Source organism: Haliotis rufescens, unplaced genomic scaffold, assembly GCF_023055435.1.
Source record: "Haliotis rufescens isolate VD_foot unplaced genomic scaffold, xgHalRufe1.0.p SCAF_6, whole genome shotgun sequence".
Lineage (NCBI taxonomy): Eukaryota > Metazoa > Mollusca > Gastropoda > Lepetellida > Haliotidae > Haliotis > Haliotis rufescens.
The window spans coordinates 28823230-28844249 of NW_025964334.1; the positions used below are offsets into that span (position 1 = coordinate 28823230).

Below are 21020 nucleotides of genomic sequence, written 5' to 3' on the forward strand. Positions count from 1 at the left end.
TACATTATCACTTAGGTCGTGGGGCTACATTATCAACTCCCTACCTGGCCATTAGGGCGACACAAGATGGAGGTGCACTCCGGTCCAGTGCCCCACTTCTGCTGTTCCTTCCACACAAAGTCCGAGGGAGGCTGGTGGAGGATGGGGTCGTTCATCCCTGACCACACAGTGATGGTGGAGTTGGATGGGAACTTGGTGCGAGGGGGGAAACGGTACACTGCCACAGGGTGGCCGCCCACATTCTGCTGCAGCATGAAGCCTCCGAACTCCAGTTCCTGTTCCAATACACACCCTGTCATCATGCTACTCTCAGATTATCATCGGCACAAGATGCTCTTTTGTCACTGATATGCCAGATTGAGTACTGGGATGTTGGGTCTGAACAGTATTGCAGAAATTTCATATTTATGATGCATACAGCCATATTCCAACAATATTACCATGTCGGCCTGCTTTTGTGAGTGAGCAGGATTTTATGCCACTGTTAGCAATATTCCAGGAATATCACGGCAGGGAACACCAGAATGGGCATCAAATATTGAAACAATGTGGAATCATACTAAGACCTTCGGTGTGACGCTTTAACCACAACGCTACCCTTTGTGTCTTGGCCAGGCAAACCAGTGACATCATAGTATGACAACAATTGATGAGCCAGGTCACAAAGCCTGACCACCCAATCCCCATGTCACAATGCCTGACCACCCAATCCCCATGTCACAATGCTTGACCACCCAATCCCTTTGTCAAGCCAAGATTTCAGATCGAAGGGGTACCTCATCCTTTCTGGTTTTCATATATTTTAAAAGTGAAATTTTCAGTGTTATCGAAGAGACAAATATTAAATGTATCTACACTAGGAATAACTGTTTGAAAAAGAACACTAATATTAGTGGCATGATTGTGGCATCTTATTAATATGGCTTTGCTGAAATGTCACATTCATTGATAATATTGATTTTCTCACCTGTGCCCCATCGTTGAGGAGTCGGACATATTTTCCGTCTTGCTGGACCTCCATGATCTTCACATCTCCAATAGCACTGCGGGCACAAGCCATGGTGTTAGAGTCAGGAATACTGGCGTAGAGCACCCACCACAACACAGTGGGAACAGACACTACTATCAAAAGTCACTACTTATAAGTCACAATGATGTTGGCGATGAGGATGTAGCCTGTAATCCTGTCAGCATCCACGACCAAAGATCTGAATGTACTCCTTTCAGTATGGATGCCAGAATATTTTCATAAATATCCCAAATGATCTTCAAAGGAGCATGAGGGGGAGATAACTCTGATCATCAAATATAACTTGTCCCCATGTTACCCACTAAAAAGTACTACAACTTCAATCCTCTTACAAATTTTGTAAAAGGTCGTTCTTTATCACATCACATACATATCATATGAAATAGGAATAAGACACTGGTAAAGGCCAATGTGAGAGTTCACAAATATCCTGTGGTTTAGGGTGTGATGCGCAAGTATTCCAGTATTCGTCAGGACAATTTCCAAATATTAACTTAGAGTTTAGCAGTGATACAACTTCCAACGTTTTCAGTTACACATAAAATCAACCAAAACATCCAATGACTATTGTGCTTTAGGAAAACACCAAAAAAATGCATGGAACGATGGATTTCCAGACTAAATCCTCCAACACAAGCACAGGACTAACTCTAGGACTGAGCAGCACTGTTAAATGTCAAACTGTTCCCAACATCCACAACTAAGACTCTCCAACCTGTCCTCTTCCATTCCTACAACCATACACCGTTTCCCTTCCATAGTTACTCCTTGAAACAAGCACAATGGAATGTCAGAATTCCTAAGTCTCCTTCCAATACCATGTTGACTGTCTGGCAATAAACTACTGTGTAATGATGAAGTGTTTTATCAGCCCGCCACCTCTAACTGTGGCCACTAACTACAGGAGCTGGTTTCTATGTACAGGTAACCGCTAAGCCCTCTCAAGCTCTGCCGGGTGCTACTGCTAATTTATATTCAAATGATCTGCTATTGTGCAGTGTACCAACACTAACATTGATAAGGGGATTAGCACTACAACACTGTGTCTGAAAGGCAGAGGTTTGTGACTTTTAACCTTCCTCTGTGATACTGCGCTGTGACATATTGTGTTACACATGGAGGGAGCGATCGCCCTACACACAACCTTTCCTGCCGGGCCAGATCTGACAGCCTCTATATGGCTTCATGACTGCCACCATTTTAAAGTTGCATAATGGTGGGGCCAGGCTGTCACTCAAGGAGCCTTGCTTTTAAAAGAGACTTGTGTGTTCTATTGAAGACCGTACATGACTGACAGCCGTATGATCAATATATATTTGATAGCACTAGATAGAGAAATCTGTATCAGACCATTGTCAACTATCAAATCAATCATATCACGTACAATGTTCTTGGATTATTCCAGGCAAATCCCTGGCAAATATTCTTAATTATTTTTTCTTCTATTTCTTGATTTACAGATGAGCAAACCCAATTTTTCGCAAATATTCATATTTACAAAAAAAAACAGCAGCTGTCTTTTTCTTGCCATGCTCTCACAAATTTCCAGTGGTATAAAAATCCTCAGTAAAAGATGAACATGTATGTGGGAAGGGACATAATTATAGAACCCTTTGACTTTCTACTCGAGAAACACACCAATCAGCATCTTTTGACTACCTACTATTGACACCAACCAGGGAACAATATCTTAGAAGAAAATTAACCGTGTGGTCTTCAAAATAATATCATTAAATCAGAGCAGAAACTTTGATGTCATGCTTATCCAGCCATTGATAAGTCTATACATGTGGTCAAAGTACCTTGAAGACCTAATTCCCATTTACATTGTTTTTGTTCTTTGTGTCACGCCACACTTAGCAATTTTCCAGCCCTATGACACCGGCCTGTACATAATCTGGACCAGACTATCCAGAGATTGTGTGTTATTGTGAGCAACCCTCTGTCAAGGAACAATGACACACAACCAACCATGTCACAGAACCTAACCATCTAATACAATAAGTTGCCTCCTTTTACCATCATAAGTTGCTAGGGAACTATTCTTACCAGGAATCTCCATGACGGCCTATTTCCATGGAAATGTAAGATAAATATTTATTATTTTCTTGCAATTAAAAGTTTAAGAACTTCATACAAGAAACAAAGCCGTACATGTATGACAGCAGGGTACAATTTCATTTTGTTTTACCAACTGCACCAGGTGCAAACAAGTATATTAATCAGGTTGCACCACCAAAATATCAGCTGCACATTTAAAAAAAAATTGAAACACTGTATTTTTAGTTATTTTGAAGATTAAATAAATTCAAAAAGAAAATAAACTTGAAAATGTATGTTATTTTGAGGAAATCTGTATATGGCTTTTCACATCTTGATACCCAGTAAACAAAAGTTTCAAAGTGTCTGTTTGTTGTGATTGTAACCTCACAAGTGACTGTTCTTGTGGTTATTGTGAAGAATTAGTTTTGTGAGTTCACTGCATTTAGACCTGTGATTTTCACTATTTTCATGAACTTTTGTTACCTGGATTCTAAAAGATTTGCAGCCAGTTCTAAAAGAATTCAGTTTTCCACTATTATGAAATAAAACACACAGTTGCCATTCACTTGTGGTGGAAAATGTGACCTGCACTGTGTGCAACCTGGCAATACAAGTTGCCTGCACTAGCAATGTTTCACCTGCACTGATGCAGCTTGGATATGCGAAATCGATCCCTGGACAGTATTTTGAATAATAACCATGTTAAAATTCTGAACAGGAACTATGACACGACACCACCACAAGGTTGCATTGTGGGAAGGGTATGAGGATACTCAAAGGGTCATAGTTTTTTGTTTTCTTTTCAACCTCACAATGTAAATCAATATATCTGACACTTGAAATGACACAAGATAAGACTGAATACCTTCTGCACGAAATGACACCGAAATACTGTCAGTGACCTCATGCTGGCTTGATAATGGTAACCTGACACAAGATCAATAGCCGCCAGTCTTGTAGCTAGTAGATTGAATACAGCAGTAAGGAATGTCAAAACTGATAAACTGGTGATCTTTCAGACTGATTCCGGTTCGTCAAACATTAATTCTTTTATTTACAGATAAGTGACCTAACATGTGAAAAGCGATAAAAAAATAGAAAAGTGTTTGCATGTACTTGCAAAACAGAAGTAGGATCACTTCAGAATTTCTAGTCCCCAGAAATCATAACATAACATCACACATTTAAGCGTTAGACTATTACCATATTTGGTGAAATACCTACCTACTACAAGCTCCCTCATACGAGAATAGAGTACTTGGCCTCTATCTAACATAAAATGGAAGCAAAAGTCATTTACTCTGTAATGACAGAGTCATATCTGACCCAGGAGATTCCAGGTAAGAGTATATAACCCATGCTTGTCGTAGGAGGCGTCAGGTGTCAGGTTCAGTGATGTGGATGATTCTATGTTATTATATCTCAGTTGCATCATGGTATGATGCTCATGATGACAATCACTGGATTGTCTGGTCCAGACTCAATTATTTACAGACTGTGTCATAAAGCTGGAATATTGCTGAGTGCTGCATGTAACAATGAACAAACAAACAAACAAACAAACGTCAAGTCTGATGGTAGCGGTTCCAAATTAAAATTAATCGTATCTAATCTACAGGTTAATAAACTACCTTCAGTTTCAAACTTTCACGGTAGGTTTATTATCTAAGTGAGTTACCTTGAGAATGAATTTGATTCCAAATATAAGGGACAAATATTTCAAGAACATTCCAAAGGCTATCCAGCATATACATAAAACCATATACGATGTCCCTAGGTGGAATTCAATTCAACAATGAAAACATCGCATATGCTGCACATTTAAAGTAGGTCACAGTGACGTTCCACTGATATCATAAAATTGTCATCACTTAATTGCAGCGATAGAAACTAACAAGTTTGATCAACTAGTCCTTATAATGATAACATATAGCAAAACCCTTAAAAAGGGCAAATTTCTACTAGTCCTTATGATACCTATTGGGCAGTTTGGCTAGGGCAACAGGACTAGTGCCAATTTCTAATGCTGCACTTGTCATACAAATGTATTCAAAATATTTAATCACTACATGAAAAAGATTTTCACTACATGAAGAAGATTTATCTTAAATCTGCAGAAAAAGGCATTTATATCAAAATGGCAAACATACCTTCACTGTGACCTTGACCTTACACTTAATCTACTCACAACCTTTTTGATCTGTCCCTGCCCTAAGGAAGACACATACCATGTAACTGGGGATGCTTTAAGATATTGTCAGATTTTGACTGTAATCGTTCCATTTTGTTTTCGAAACCATGCACTGCTTGGACATCACAGGGTAGACCTGTAGACCTGGGGTAGACTAGGTCTTCAGCAACCAATGCTTCCCGTAAAAGGCAACTGTGCTTGTCATAAGAGGCGACAAACGGGATTGGGTGGTCAGCCTTGCTGACTTGGTAGATGCATGTCATTGTATCCCAATTGCATAGATCGATGCTCATGATATCAATTACTGGATTGTCTGGTCCTGACAATCCTGTGCATCCTGATAAGAAACTCATGTGCATCCTGATAAGAAATTCATGTGCATCCTGATAAGAAACTCATGTGCATCCTGATAAAAAATTCATGTGCATCCTGATAAGAAACTCATGTGCATCCTGATAAGAAACTCAGTGCATCCTGATAAGGAACTCATGTGCATCCTGATAAGGAACTCATGTGCATCCTGATAAGGAACTCATGTGCATCCTGATAAGGAACTCATGTGCATCCTGATAAGGAACTCATGTGCATCCTGATAAGGAACTCATGTGCATCCTGATAAGGAACTCATGTGCATCCTGATAAGAAACTCATGTGCATCCTGATAAGGAACTCATGTGCATCCTGATAAGGAACTCATGTGCATCCTGATAAGAAACTCATGTGCATCCTGATAAGGAACTCAGTGCATCCTGATAAGAAGCTCATGTGCATCCTGATAAGAAACTCAGTGCATCCTGATAAGGAACTCATGTGCATCCTGATAAGGAGCTCAGTGCATCCTGATAAGAAACTCATGTGCATCCTGATAAGAAACTCATGTGCATCCTGATAAGGAACTCATGTGCATCCTGATAAGGAACTCATGTGCATCATGATAAGGAACTCATGTGCATCCTGATAAGGAACTCATGTGCATCCTGATAAGGAACTCATGTGCATCCTGATAAGGAACTCATGTGCATACTGATAAGAAGCTCATGCAAGAAAAGCAAAGGTAAAGCCGAGCTTTATCAGAAGGTTGAGGAACTTGTCAATTGACACCAGCATGGTGTAAAGTAGAAGGAAAGTGTTCACGCAGCAAGTGTGTGGAGTGAGGTGACACACTAGTGTCCTACCTCCCCATCACCGCCCTCAGACAGAGATCACAGTGTGAGTGTATCATTGATACATATCTCTCCATGTCTTTGGATTTCTATCAAGCACTGCTTAGAGTAAAATAATTTACTGCTTATCATAAAAGTAAAATAATGAGATATCATATGCAAACAAAAATCACATTCTTTTGCTGTGAATTTAACGCTGTATTTGATATTATCATAACTTTGAATCAATGGTTGTGAATTACAGTGTGGCCACTCACCCCCCATTCAGTGACGAGGACAAGCCCTAGCACCCCTACTGGAGTGCACTTACCCTTCCTCATTTACCAGTGCGAGGGGTTACATAGGAATACAGGGAGGATGAATTGCAGGTGTGTTGGTGCACAGGAAGGGAGGTAACTCTAAAACACTTCAATGACAGTTCATGCACAATGTAGCTTATGTTTCGCATGCAGTTGACAATGCTTTAAAATCATTGCATTGATTGAACCTAGGTATGTCTCAAGACAAGCAAACACTTTACCCACTAGTCCACCACCCAGTAATATCAGGAAAATATCCAAACTATTTGTAACCAATCATAATCAATGTGGTCGGTGATCGGGAAAAAGTGGTTCATAAACAGTCAGCCTCACCAATTCCCAGCACTACTTCTCAACCCTGTCTCTGGACCCAGCCATGAACTACCTGACCTTCACCTTAGCTTCACCAAGGACACAATACGCTTCACCAAGGACACTCTTAGCTCCACCTAGGGACACCATAAGTTTCACCAAGGCCACCATAAGCTTCACCAAGGACACCATAAGATTCACCAAGGACACCCTAAGCTTTGCTAAAGACACCATAAGCTTGACCAAGCACACCCTAAGTTCCACCATAAGTTTCACCAAGGACACCATAAGTTTCACCAAGAACACCATAAGCATCACCAAGGACACAGTAAGCTTTACCAAGGACACCATAAGCTTCATCAAGGACACCCTAAGCTCCACCCAGGGACACCATAAGTTTCACCAAGGACACAATAAGTTTCACCAAGGACACCCTAAGCTTCACCAAGGACACCCTAAGCTTTACCAAGGACACCCTAAGCTTCACCAAGGACAGCGTAAGCTTCACCAAGGACACCCTAAGCTTTACCAAAGACACCCTAAGCTTTACCAAGGACACCCTAAGCTTTACCAAAGACACCATAAGCTTCACCAAGGACACCCTAAGCTCAATCTAGGGACACCCTTAGCTTCACGAAGGACAATGTAAGCTTCACCAAGGACACCCTAAGCTTCACCAAGGTCACCAAGGACACCGTAAGCTTCACCAAGGACACCGTAAGCTTCACCAAGGACACCCTAAACTTTACCAAAGACACCATAAGCTATACCAAGGACACCCTAAGCTTTACCAAGGACACCCTAAGCTTCACCAAGGACACCATAAGCTTCGCCAAGGACACCCTAAGCTTGACCAAAAACACCATAAGCTTCACCAAGGACACCATAAGCTCCACCTAGGGACAACATAAGTTGCACCAAGGACACCCTAAGCTTCACCAAGGACACCCTAAGCTTCACCAAGGACACCCTAAGCTTTACCAAAGACACCATAAGCTTCACCAAGGACACCATAAGCTCCACCTAGGGACAACATAAGTTGCACCAAGGACACCCTAAGCTTTGCCAAAGATACCATAAGCTTCACCAAGGACACCCTAAGCTCCACCTAGGGACAACATAAGTTGCACCAATGATACCCTAAGCTTCACCAAGGACACCCTAAGCTTTGCCAAAGATACCATAAGCTTCACCAAGGACACCCTAAGCTCAACCTAGGGACACCATCAGCTTCACCATGGACACCGTTAGCTCCAACTAGGGACACCATAAGCTTCACCAAGGACACCATAAACTCCACTAAGGACACCATAAGCACCACCAAGGACATCCTAAGCTCCACTAAGGACACCATAAGCTTCACCAAGGACACCATAAGCTTCACCAAGGACACCATAAGCACCACCAAGGACACCATAAGCTCCTCTAAGGACACCATAAGTTTCACCAAGGACATCATAAGCTCCACTAAGGACACCGTAAGCGCCACCAAGGACACCCTAAGCTCCACCCAGGGACACCATAAGCTCCACCAAAGACACCATAAGCTCCATCAAAGACACAATAAGCTTCAACAAGGACACCATAAGCTTCACCAAGGGATGCCATCACACATGTGCACACAGAACCCTTGTATCTTACCTGTAGGTGTATTGGCTGACTACGATGGTGTGGTTGGGGCTAGGGGTAGAAATAGTAGGTCATTTGCACAGACTGACCATTATTATAGAAGTGTGTTTCATATCAATATTAGGCTTTTATTTATTCCTCTGCTTACATAACACATAATAATCATATTTAATGTGTTCTCTTAGTAGTGTCAGAGTCAACTCTACTCATAGAACTATCAGCTGACACTACTAACACTGATTTGACGAAGAATGTTGTGTACTGACAGTCAAGTCACTGGGTTACTTCCCTTCTTCGTAGCTGCCAACTTTCCCAAATTAGTATTTTGTTACAGCATGGTATCGTCTACATAACAGTACAGCCATGTGATTACGACACACAGTCTATAATTAAAGCACTTAGTTTCTATTTCGACTACAGCAACTTCCGATAAGAGAGAGGACAAATGAAACACTATTACTATTGTCAGGCTAAATAATGATCATCACTTACGTCTATGAAAATTTAGTCCTAAAAATATTTTTCACACATTGCCACATTATTTGTATGAATTCAGGAAGAAATCATAGTTTCCTATTTCCTATAAATTCGTAACAAATATGAATCACTTGGGGCAGTTGGCAGCTAGGCATCTAATAAAAACCTACTTTGAAGTTTTCAACATTGTTCAAATTAGCTAACGCCCATCAGGACAAAAGAAAGACTCATGATGGCTTTAAGTGTATTCTAAATTTGCAAAGTGTCGCTTCAGGGATCTGGAAACCAAGTGACTTAAATAAAGTACTAGGTTGAATAAAAACACCAAACATGTCTGCTATTTTTTTATCATTTTGCTATATGTCAAAGGTTTACTTCCATTCCCATACTGACCTACTTTGAAACATTTTTCAATTCTGAAATTATATACAGCAGAACATGGATTTTACGAAATTACAAACAGAGAAATCAGTTTATTATATATGTTGTTCGTTATATACATTCTCGCTCTGAAATGTCTGTCAACTTAGATAAAACACAACACAAAAAATTGCAGCATAGACTTGTATTAGCAGTGATCACTTCATAACATTCAATTATTAACATTTCATAACATTCATTTAGTAACATATTATATATAACATTTTTAGAACATTGTTCATCAAATATGCATTTAGCATTTCAGGATTTATATACAGGAAGATGTGTAGTCGGTGATTTTGCTCTGGCCTCGTTTTGCTGACAGCATTCGTGAAACTGCCTTGATGAGATCAGCCAAATATCGAATGATGTTTTCTCAGTCTACTTTTGCGTATTCAGGAAAATCTTGAGTGTTTCAAGAGCTTAAGGATATTACTCAATGTTAATTTTGGAATGTCAAATTCCATTGCAATTGTTTTTTTAACTTTTATGCCTGCATCAACAGCATTTGTAATTCTCAACTTCGTATCTAGACTGACAGCTTTCCTCTCACTATTGTCAACCATGATAGCATGTGCAAATGAACTGACACTTTGACACAATCTCATGAAATTTATATGTTTAATGTTTGTTTTACAGATAAGATTAGTCCAATTACAGGTAACAAGGTTGAATCGTCACTGCTGATCATATTGATTCACCGCAATTCGCAGCTGATTGCTTATAGTCAATTGTCAGTGACACTTGACACTTGAATGAGATTTCTCAGTTTGCTATACATGTCAGTAATAAGTGGTATTTGAGCTTTCGGGATCACATATCAGCTCGCTATATATGCTAGTTTACTGTAGAAAGTTTGTTGTTATGTACATTTTATATGATGATATAGAGGAGATATATCAGGGTTTTGTAACAGTTTGTTGTATTCGTTTCTTCACTCTATCCATGTTCGTTATATCCGTGTTCTACTGTATGTACAAATCAGACTGAGTTTGAACAAAAAGAGACTGGACTCAAAATATCGTCCACATTCTGAAATTTTAGTTTGGGGGTCGTAGGTCAAATTATTAAAAAAAAAAATGCCTTGTTGGCTGAAAGTGAGATGAAGACTCACCTGGATGTTGCAACGGTGTAGTCATGGTAGGTGGAGCTGGGAGGACGCTCGAGGGGGCTGCTCTTGGGGCGGAGGGAGCTGTAGAGAGTGTCCCTCTGTAGGTCCTGGAACATCTCATCAAAGTAGTCCTTGCCCTGCCCCAGGGAGGTGGGAACCAGGGGTAGGTTGTGACTCCTTGGCCCTGAAACTGAGGTGAGAGAGGGTTAGCTGAGGGTGAGAAGGGTTAAGGTGAGAGGGGCTTAGTTTAGGGTGAGAAGTGTTAACTGAGGGTTAACTGAGGGTGAGTAGGATTGAGCTGAGGTGAGAGAGGGTTAACTGAGGGTCAGAAGGAAAGCTGGGGGTCAGAAGGAAAGCGGGGGTTGAAAAGGGTTTAGTTGAGGGTGAGCGGGATAGCTGAGGGTGAGAAGGGTCTAGCTGATGATGGTGAGAGGATGAGCTGAGCGTGAGAGGGTTAGTTGATGGTGAGAGGGTTAGCTGAGGGTGAGAAGGGTCTAGCTGATGATGGTGAGAGGATGAGCTGAGCGTGAGAGGGTTAGTTGACGGTGAGAGGGTTAGCTGACAGTGAGAGGGGCTTGGTTGAGGGTGCAAGGATTTAGCTGAGAGCACAAGGGTTCAGTTGTTGGGTGAGAGGTGTTAGTTGAGGCAAGTAAATTAACAGACTGGATAAATGTTCCTCCTGCTTTTATTTCTTTTCTAATTCCAGGGTTTTTGATGGTCAGTCAAAAAATTATACAGCCTAACTGGAGATCCTACCTGGAGCCGACTTTGCCCTCTGATATTTGTGTGAGGTGACTGGACCACGAGGTGTTTCAGGAGGTGATGGTTCCACCTGCAACCGGTTCACACTGGGCGACGTCTCGTACATGTACTTGGAGGTGGCCATAGGGAACTCAATAGTGGGCTCAGTAGGGTCCAGATAGTTGGGGATATGGGTTGTGGTGAAGTCCGGTTCGTACGGTGAGGTGGTCCCAAGGGGTATGGTGTAGTCCGGTAAGGCAGTGGAGGAGATTGGGTCTCCGGGGTAGGTTGGTGGCATGATTGGGATGTAGGAAGACGAAGCAGCAAGGGACGTGTTGAAGTTCCCCATGGCCGGTGGGGAGGTTGAGTAGGGGTAGGCGGTAGGGGGTAGAGGTCTCTCGAAAGTCACGGGCACAGAGGTCGGTTGTGTTGTGCCAACATTCACTTGAACTCGCAGTCTGTGAAACAGATACAATTCCTGTCAGATAAATAGAAGGGAGCTAATTCAGGGATTATGATAAAGTAACTGAGATATTAAAACCAATATTTGAGTTGTATTTAGATTCAGAAGAAGATTCTGGTTCATCTCTGGCACCACCCAAGCATTCTCTTTCTTTCATTCTACCTTGGGCCCACTTCAACTCATCATCCCTCCTGCCATGCCAATCTTTCTTCTCACACACCAACCTTTCTGCCCCATTCCATACTTTATCTCCTCTCTTGCACCTCCCCCTTTCCCAAACTCCCCTTTCATTCCTGTATACAGCCCGTCTCCTCACCTCCCTTGCACCTCCCCCTTTCCCAAACTCCCCTTTCCTTCCTGTACTCAGCCCATCTCCTTAACTACAACTCCCAAACTCCGCATCCCTTCCTGTATTCAGCCCATCTCCTCACCTCCCTTGCACCTCCCCCTTTCCCAAACTCCCCTTTCCTTCCTGTACTCAGCGCTTCTCCTCACCTCCCTTGCACCTCCCACACTCCCCTTTCCTTCCTGTACTCAGCGCTTCTCCTCACCTCCCTTGCACCTCCCACACTCCCCTTTCCTTCATAAATTCAGCCCTTCTCCTCACCTCCCTTGCACCTCCCACACTCCCCTTTCCTTCCTGTACTCAGCCCTTCTCCTCACCTCCCTTGCACCTCCCACACTCCCCTTTCCTTCATGAATTCAGCCCTTCTCCTCACCTCCCTTGCACCTCCCACACTCCCCTTTCCTTCCTGTACTCAGCCCTTCTCCTCACCTGCCTTGCACCTCCCACACTCCCCTTTCCTTCATGAATTTAGCCCTTCTCCTCACCTCCCTTGCACCTCCCACACTCCCCTTTCCTTCCTGTACTCAGCCCTTCTCCTCACCTCCCTTGCACCTCCCACACTCCCCTTTCTTTCCTGTACTCAGCCCTTCTCCTCACCTCCCTTGCTCCCCTTTCCTTCATGAATTCAGCCCTTCTCCTCACCTCCCTTGCACCTCCCACACTCCCCTTTCTTTCCTGTACTCGGCCCTTCTCCTCACCTCCCTTGCACCTCCCACGCTCCCCTTTCCTTCATGAATTCAGCCCTTCTCCTCACCTCCCTTGCACCTCCCACACTCCCCTTTCCTTCATGAATTCAGCCCTTCTCCTCACCTCACTTGCACCTCCCACACTCCCCTTTCCTTCATGAATTCAGCCCTTTCCTTCATGAATTCAGCCCTTCTCCTCACCTCCCTTGCCTCTCCCAAACTGCCCCTTCCCTTCATGAATTCAGCCCATCTCCTCACCTGCACCTCCCAAACTTTCCCCAATTCATTCTCTCTCTACACAGCTCACCTCTTCTCCTCTTCCTCCAGGAGTAGCTTGAGAGACTCTATCTCGGCCTTGAGCGGGACGTTGGCCTCCCGTATGGATGTGGCCTCCTTTATCTTGGTGAAGAGGACCTCCTGCACCTCACGTAGCTTCTTCTCCAGGGTGCGGATGTTTTCTGCAGAACGGCTGCGTTCTATTCCCAACATATCCTCGAGGGACTTCCTCTGGTGTTCCATGTTTGACAGCTGGAAGCCAGAAATATCACATTATCAACTTTCTGCAGTCATTTTCAAGATACTGAAAACTTGTATGGAAGATTATATTTTCAATCGGAAAATCGAAGATTAATTCCTTGGCTTATGTTTTGGAAGATATTAAACATTTTGTTTTTAAATATTCAAAGTAATATTTAAATATGAAATGTGCTATAATTCTAAACTAAGAATTAAATATATGTACAAATATAGTATATGTTGGGTTGATGACTATAACTTATAACAGGTAGATACACTATTATTTGTTGGAAATAAGGTGAGACACCCCCAACAAATTCACCCATTTGAACTGTAGCAGAGCACTGAGTGTCATGGATTACCTCCCTTGTTTGATTGTTACTGAACAGGTTGTGCCCCTCACAGTGTCCTTCTGTGCAACATGTGTGCTGACACGAATGGGATACATGGCCCCATTTTATCCAACCCTCTTTAGTCTCCTTTTACAACAAAATGGGATACGAAGTCCCATTTTACCCAATTCTCTTTAATCTCCTTTTACAACAGAATGGGTCACAGGGGCCCATTTTACCAAACCCTCTTTAGTCTCCTTTTACAACAAAATGGGATACGAGGCCCCATTTTATCCAACTCTCTTTCGTCTCCTTTTACAACAAAATGGGTCACAGGGGCCAATTTTACCCAATTCTCTTTAGTCTCCTTTTACAACAGAATGGGATACGAGGCCCCATTTTACCCAATTCACTTTAGTCTCCTTTTACAACAGAATGGTCACAGGGGCCCATTTTACCCACTCGTCCTTAGTCTCCTTTTACAATATAGTGGGATAGAGGGCTCCATTTTACCAAATCTCGTCTTTAGTCTCCTTTCACAACAGAACTGTAAAAGCATAGTGTGTGTTAACTGACCTGTCCCTCCAGTGACCTGACCCTGGCCTTCATCTCCCCTGCTGACCCCTCCAGCTGGGTCATCTCTGTCTGAAGACGCTCGATCGTCCCTGCATCGTTGTCCAACTGAACCCTCAGGGCTGCAATCTGCACATACAGGTACTAGTTTAGCCTCATGATCATTGAGATCAGTGAATGTTTCTGTGGAATTCACAATGGCATGCTGTTTTACTGTATACCATAATGAATGTATGAAGCAGGGCTTCCAATGGCAGACCCTTCTTAAAGGAAACCTTTTTCAATCTGGAATTTAACTATGTCTCTGCTTCTGAATAATATGAGCATTTCTGATTAAATGCAGTGTTTTTATGCTTACCTGACTACACAGTGCCTGTAGATGTAGCGTCAATTAATTATAGAAACTTATTATTTAAAAAATGACAGGAAACACATTTTCACATCATCTTGATAAAGGTAAAGGACAATTTCCATAATCCAAATGTCAGTGCAACGAAACTCACATTTCTGTTATATTCTACATCAGACTCCATCTGGTATTTCTTGAACTCCGCTTCAGAGGCTTCTCGTACACTCTTCAGCAGATCGCCCATGGAGGTGTCATTCTTGCTGAGTTCCCGGACCTTGGCCTCCAGACTCAGGATAGTTCCTGTTGATGTCTCCACTCGGTTCCGGAGTTCAAGGACATGTTGTGCATTGACCTGGTCGTTGAACTCGAGTTTCTTCATCAGCTGTTGGACGCGGTCCTCTGCCTCCTGGCGAGCGACCTGTTCCACCTCATACCTACAAATATATGTTAATCAGGACTGTGACAATTCATTGAGGTTTGGGTGCATCAAAATATATAAAGGATAGTATATGAGTGTTCATGTCATACTATGTTCATGACCTGAGTGTCAAAATTCTGGTATTTCCCAAGCGAAAGCGAGGGATAAACCGGAATTTAGGCACGAGTGTTGTACACATAGTATGACATGAACATGAATATAATGTTCTATTTATTACTGAAGAAGATGTCTACATACAGAAACCAACTTTAGTGTTTACCTATAAGAACAGCAAGTCGCAACAGTAGCGGAACTACAATTTGTTAAATGACGTCAACAATCTTCAGCTATGACATCGGTCCTAGTGTGACGTCATTCCCACCTCATGTCACAATAAGATACAAATGATGTCAACAATGCTGTCTGGATGATGGAAATGATACACTGTTGTCTCGTGACCTGATATGACCCTAGGGCACATACGATTTTTATGAACCCCAATATGTTTGCCCTCGTAGGTAATAAATTGTGATACGACACCTGGAGTCTCGCATTTCATTGATGTATTGTTTCATGAACAAAATTGCTTTGGTGGTGATTGAGACTGCACATTATTACTGGTTTACTGGTGTACTTCAATACGCTTTTCAAACAATTCGTATTGCAATGCTTTTTCTGTGCTTGAGTATTTGGAGTTAAAAATATAAAATAAATTTCATTGTTATTTGTATCATTTAGTCTAAATTCTACACAGAAATTCATTCACAAATAATGTTTCCCTTTGAAATTGATTGACAAAATGTCAGAAAAGCGGAAGTTATTTTCTCTCACATTGTTATCTCCCCTCTAACTGTGACCACTATGTTGTCTACCGACATCATAGCAATAGAATCCGCATGTATAATCAGTGTCAATCACTGTCAAACACATTAGTTCCCAATATATACATTACCGGTACTGATCGCTATACAGATACCTATATTGCAAAATACTGCAATACAATTTTTGGCAAATACACAGCCTTTGTGGCTATGTTAGGCATCTTTTCATGGAAAATACCCCATGACTCACCGATGTTTCAGTGTCTCATTCTCTCGAGTGAGGCCCTCGACGTTCCGCTGAAGCAGCTCAGAGTTGTTCGGGCCTTTCATGGTGGCAGCCATCTTTGCTGAGTGAAGCTGAGCTTCAAGGCCAGTGACCTGTCGCTGAAGTAAGGTCGTCTCTTCCACAAGCTTCCGACTCTTGTCACTCTCCACGCTTAGTCTAGGGAGATATTTCATATCATCTTCATTCAACTTTCATTCAATTCGCTTCTAACTGAGGGGTAGTTGGAAGCTAATGGTTGAAACCATCCACATCTGCAACACCTCCTCTGAGTGTGTCAGTTAAAACATTCTCAGGCATATAGTACTACCTTCTCATCTCCTGTCGAACCCATGATGCTGAATCTTTGCATTGAGGATCACACCCTAGTGTCTAAAAAGGTCCGAGTTCCAATATGATTTTAATTATGGTGAGCCATGGCAGCCATATCGAAATTGTCATGATTTTGGGTGTATTTTCATTATTGACCATGCTGTGGCATTATGGAACATTCATGCTGTTTTGTTGTATGAAAAGATAAGTCTGTTACATATTTCTATTTTTTTTATTTCATTTTTTAATCATGTTAGATTTGATTTGGACCGACTAGTGGTGTAACCACTGAGCTATAATGAGTATTTGTCCTTAAACAATATATCACGTGACTAACCACAGGTCCAGGTAGTACTGTGGGTACCTGGGTCCTATTCAGGACCCACCTGACCCGGGTGCCTGAGTTACCAGTCCCAGCCCGACTGTATACCTCTTTCATAGGGACCTGTATTGTTTCTGTTGAAAATATCTATTTCAATGTTTTGTTCATGGTTGTGACATGTTCAACAAAATACAGTGTTTGGTGAATCCCAAATGCAAAGTGCAGGTATAATTTCACTCGGGAGGTAAAATTTCTTTGAAATTGAACCAGACAACAAGGCACATACCTGCCTAAATTCTACAAGCCCTTTGAAATTATTGCTAGCCACGGGCTGCCAGGCTACCTCTGTGTACCCACCTGTCCTGTATTTCAGCTGCGGCCTGCTGATGCTTGTTGCTCTGTATCTGCAGTGTGTTCTTCTCCCGACTTGTCATTTCAATATCCTTCCTGCAGAAACAGAAACGTAAAGTATTTTTATTGCAAATACGTGTTGCTTATTATGTGGGAAGGAAACACAAGGCATAAGGGTGGTAACTCTAGTCAGTGATCTGGCAGAGAGCTCCCCCTGGATCAAAGATTGAAGGATATTTGCAGATTGTTTCTTATGGATATGAAATAATATAAGTTTCCGGCTCGTGGAATAAAAGCTACCTTTTTCTGAACAAATACAGATGTGTAGAGGGCAAGTGCATTATACACACAGCCAATGAGTTTTGATCTGACAAATGTTATATTTGAGATAACACTCTCTGAGTATAGTACAAATTCTCATACTTTTTTTTTTCCCCACGGACTTAACCCATAAAAGTACGAGAATTTGTACTTTACTAAGTGTTATCCCAAATATAACATTTGTAACATTTGACCACTTTCTAAATGGCATTGTGTGTTCAGAGATTTGGTTTGTTTCCCTGAGGAATGACATTACAGTGAGCATTTAAAACCAATAATAGCATGTCAAATAAATCTTAAGTGAAGTATGGAAGTTAGTCCTGCTACAACACTCTCTGGAATTATACAAGTGTGCATTGTGTTAATTGTTTCAGCAGGTCGTTCTTCTTCGTAACAACCCCATATTTACAACGTGCAGAGATTGTAACAATTTGATGAGGACGAGAGAGGATTAAGCCTTGGTTCACAATTTTGCATAATCGCGGAAAGTGAACAGTTGCCCATTTGGTATAAGTTGGTTGGCGCTAACCCCTACCCCCGCCTCTGTGGGCGATATGGACTTCAATGCTCTCCGATGACACCTCGAAGAAGGAGGTAACCTATACATGAACAGTTGCATCTGGCTTTATCTTAATTAATTTTATTCGTTTTCTTCAAAATTTAATTCAACATTATTTATATTAATTTCAGCAAAATTCAGGTGTGAACTGAATGGCAAATGGCACTAACTCACGGATATCGAACAATATATAGTTATCATTGTGATGTTATGGCATGGGTAGTTACGAGAGTATTTGGCGACAACTAATTGTGTGTAATTGACAGTGAAGAGGACGTCTGTTGAAAATCTGAAAATTTTAGTTAGTGTGATTGAAGCCAAAATACAGGATTTATGGCAGATATGTAATAGAGGTAGAAGTTTCGTAAGAATTATTAAAAAATTTCAGCAACCATAATCAGATTACTGCTATCAACACCTTGAAATAAACATTATTTGTCAGAGAATGGACACATACATCATAAATTCTATTCCTTGATTCACAAAAAGTCCTTTTTGTAGTTATTAGACTATTGTATATCACCAAAGACCATGGGAAGCCGTCTGGTCTTGATACTTCTTGTCAAATACAATGGTTACTTCATCGAGGGAATGAGAGTTCATATAATCATGAGTGGTGCAAACTTGTTTAATGATGCCACTGGAATCCAAGTGACGTCATTTCTTCTCCAGAGTGGCCATATCTTAAGAGCCATAATATCAGTATATCGTCCCTCGGCAGAAATAAGCGATTTACTTCCCTCATGTCTCACTCAAGTCACTCCCAAGTACATCATAAATCTAGATAGATGGCTTATGTAAACTACATGCATGAATAAGCTTGATCCATGATCTATATCCAACATCCAGGAAAGTTTCCACTGTCGTCCCAATAACTAGGCAAATGCTACTGCTTTGTGAAGACACATATAATCTAACCAACACACCTGGACAGATATACAGTTCATTGGATTAATTCTAAAAATGTGTTGAAAATGTAATTAGAATGTTTACAGAATAATAGGTATTAATACACTTTTAAGTTGCCAAAGATACACAGAAAACGCATTCAAGATTATTTCACTTAATAAGCGATGTGCATGCATGTGCATGATTGCTTTTACTAGTCCAGACTTATGGTGGTTTTATAGTGCAAGATGACTGAGATACCATGCCAGATACCAGTTTAACATTGATACCCCACTCAGACACAGTAACAGTCACTGAGGTAGAGCTTTGTAACTTTTCGGCTTTTTGTGTCATAGTGTCCTGATGCTATGGACCATTGCCCATTCTTTCAGTCACTGGTTTGCCTGGTCCAAACTCGACTAATTACAGGCCACTGTGTGGTTGCATTATTCACTCACTCACTAGTGACAAGGTGGGGATGCCAGGTTAGAACAGGTCGTAACAGCAACCTAATAGATCAGGTGCTCTGGCTTGGTTACTTGGTTGATTGCATGCCTTCTTTCCCCAATGGCTTGGATTGTTGGTCACAATATCAATCACTGGATTGTCTTATCCAAACTTGATTATTTACATGCTGCCGTCATATAGCTTATATATTGCCATGTGCAGAATTAATCAATTAACAAACAAAGTTACAATGTGACATTCAAGATACTTACCGAAGTTTATCAAGTTCTTGTTCGTAAATATTTTTCAAATTGTTCATTTCTTCTTCTAATATTTTGGCAGATTTGAGGAATGCAGAAGAGTCAATTTGGTTGCCTTGGTCGCTAACAATTCGTACACGATTCACATAGGATGTGAGTCGGTCATTGAGTCTTTGCAGCTCCTCCTTCTCAGACAATCGAGACACGTTGCCTGGCAACATGCTCATCTCTCCGCCTACAAAGTAACTCATGTTGTGAGATCGTTGCAAAGATGAATGTGAGTACCCTTTGTTAACTTGTGGCACAATCGGTGGACTGTATGGCACTAATGTCCTATTGTGTTCATTGCTAGCAACATTAAATGGCTGAAACACGTTTTTTGTTGTCACACGAGTTAGCTTTTGTGGAATCGGTCCTTGTATTGTAAATATCTTCTGCTCGTGAGAGCTATGAGCTGTCTGTTCTATACCCTGTTCACTAAGATAGTTCCTACAAGTGATAAAAGTTTTTCCTCTTTCAGCGGGGTTGTCTCCCTTGTTTCCAGTTGGTGCCGTATGGCCGTTCTCAATTTGGTCCACCTCCAACAATTGTTCCAAGAATGGTGAACTTGGCTTTTCACTTTCAGTTTCAGATTGACTACACTCTTTGGTTTCTACATGAGTTGTCTCCTCTTGGCAGGATGTTTTGTGGGTAGTCTCCCCTGTGTCTGTTTGTTGATCAACCTGCTTCTCCCCCTCTTTCACTCCATCAGTGAATCTGAAAATAACAAATTTTTTGTTTCAATTATTCATAAACTTAAATAAACCTTTAGACTTGTTTGACTGAAAATAATTGATTGTTTCTTTTTGTTAGAACAAAGATTGTTATACATATTATTCATAATTTCTTATGAACAGTGGTTACAAAATCTTGTTACAAAACGATCAGCCCAAAAACATTTTGTAAAAAGTCACATTATTTGTTGTTCTAATTTCAGTTGTTTTTCTTTCAGTCTCATAAACCAACTCAAACACAATATAAGGCCTTTAAAAAAACCAGTCCCCTGTAGGCTGATATGGGAACCTAAATTTGAACTACTTGTGCTGACTAAATATTACTTGTTTATTCTGAAAAACAGAAATTTCAAGTGAAGGCAGTGTAGGTAACATGGATATACATGACAGGCATACTTGACAAACATAATTTGAACTTTCAAACATAAACATCTTTGTGAAAATAATAGCTGCTTTTGTTCCTTTTCTCCCTGTGATGTTAATATCTATCTTTAAGGACATTCTTTATCACTAATTATTGGTCCAGTAGACTTACAAATGGCCGACATAATGTTCTAATTGAACAGAACTTTCATTGAACCGTT

The 21020-nt window shown here is 41.2% G+C and overlaps 1 protein-coding gene across 8 annotated transcripts in view; it reads right to left on the bottom strand.

The window, feature by feature from the left end:
• The window catches only part of LOC124141064 (lamin-B1-like), a 57631-nt gene that overhangs the window by 14801 nt on the left and 21810 nt on the right, over nt 1-21020 (bottom strand). For 7 of the 8 annotated variants that reach the window (XM_046508956.2, XM_046508957.2, XM_046508951.2 and 4 more), the window contains exons 2-12: nt 19676-20419; nt 17195-17284; nt 16171-16362; nt 14836-15115; nt 14336-14461; nt 13219-13439; nt 11432-11874; nt 10679-10865; nt 8680-8718; nt 968-1043; nt 45-275 (exon numbers count right to left, since the gene is read on the bottom strand). In XM_046508956.2, coding sequence (XP_046364912.2) covers nt 45-275; nt 968-1043; nt 8680-8718; nt 10679-10865; nt 11432-11874; nt 13219-13439; nt 14336-14461; nt 14836-15115; nt 16171-16362; nt 17195-17284; nt 19676-19914 — 2124 coding nt within the window. In that variant the 5' untranslated portion in view covers nt 19915-20419. The remainder of the gene's footprint in view (nt 1-44; nt 276-967; nt 1044-8679; nt 8719-10678; nt 10866-11431; nt 11875-13218; nt 13440-14335; nt 14462-14835; nt 15116-16170; nt 16363-17194; nt 17285-19675; nt 20420-21020) is intronic. The other variant, XM_046508954.2, reaches the window with a different exon arrangement.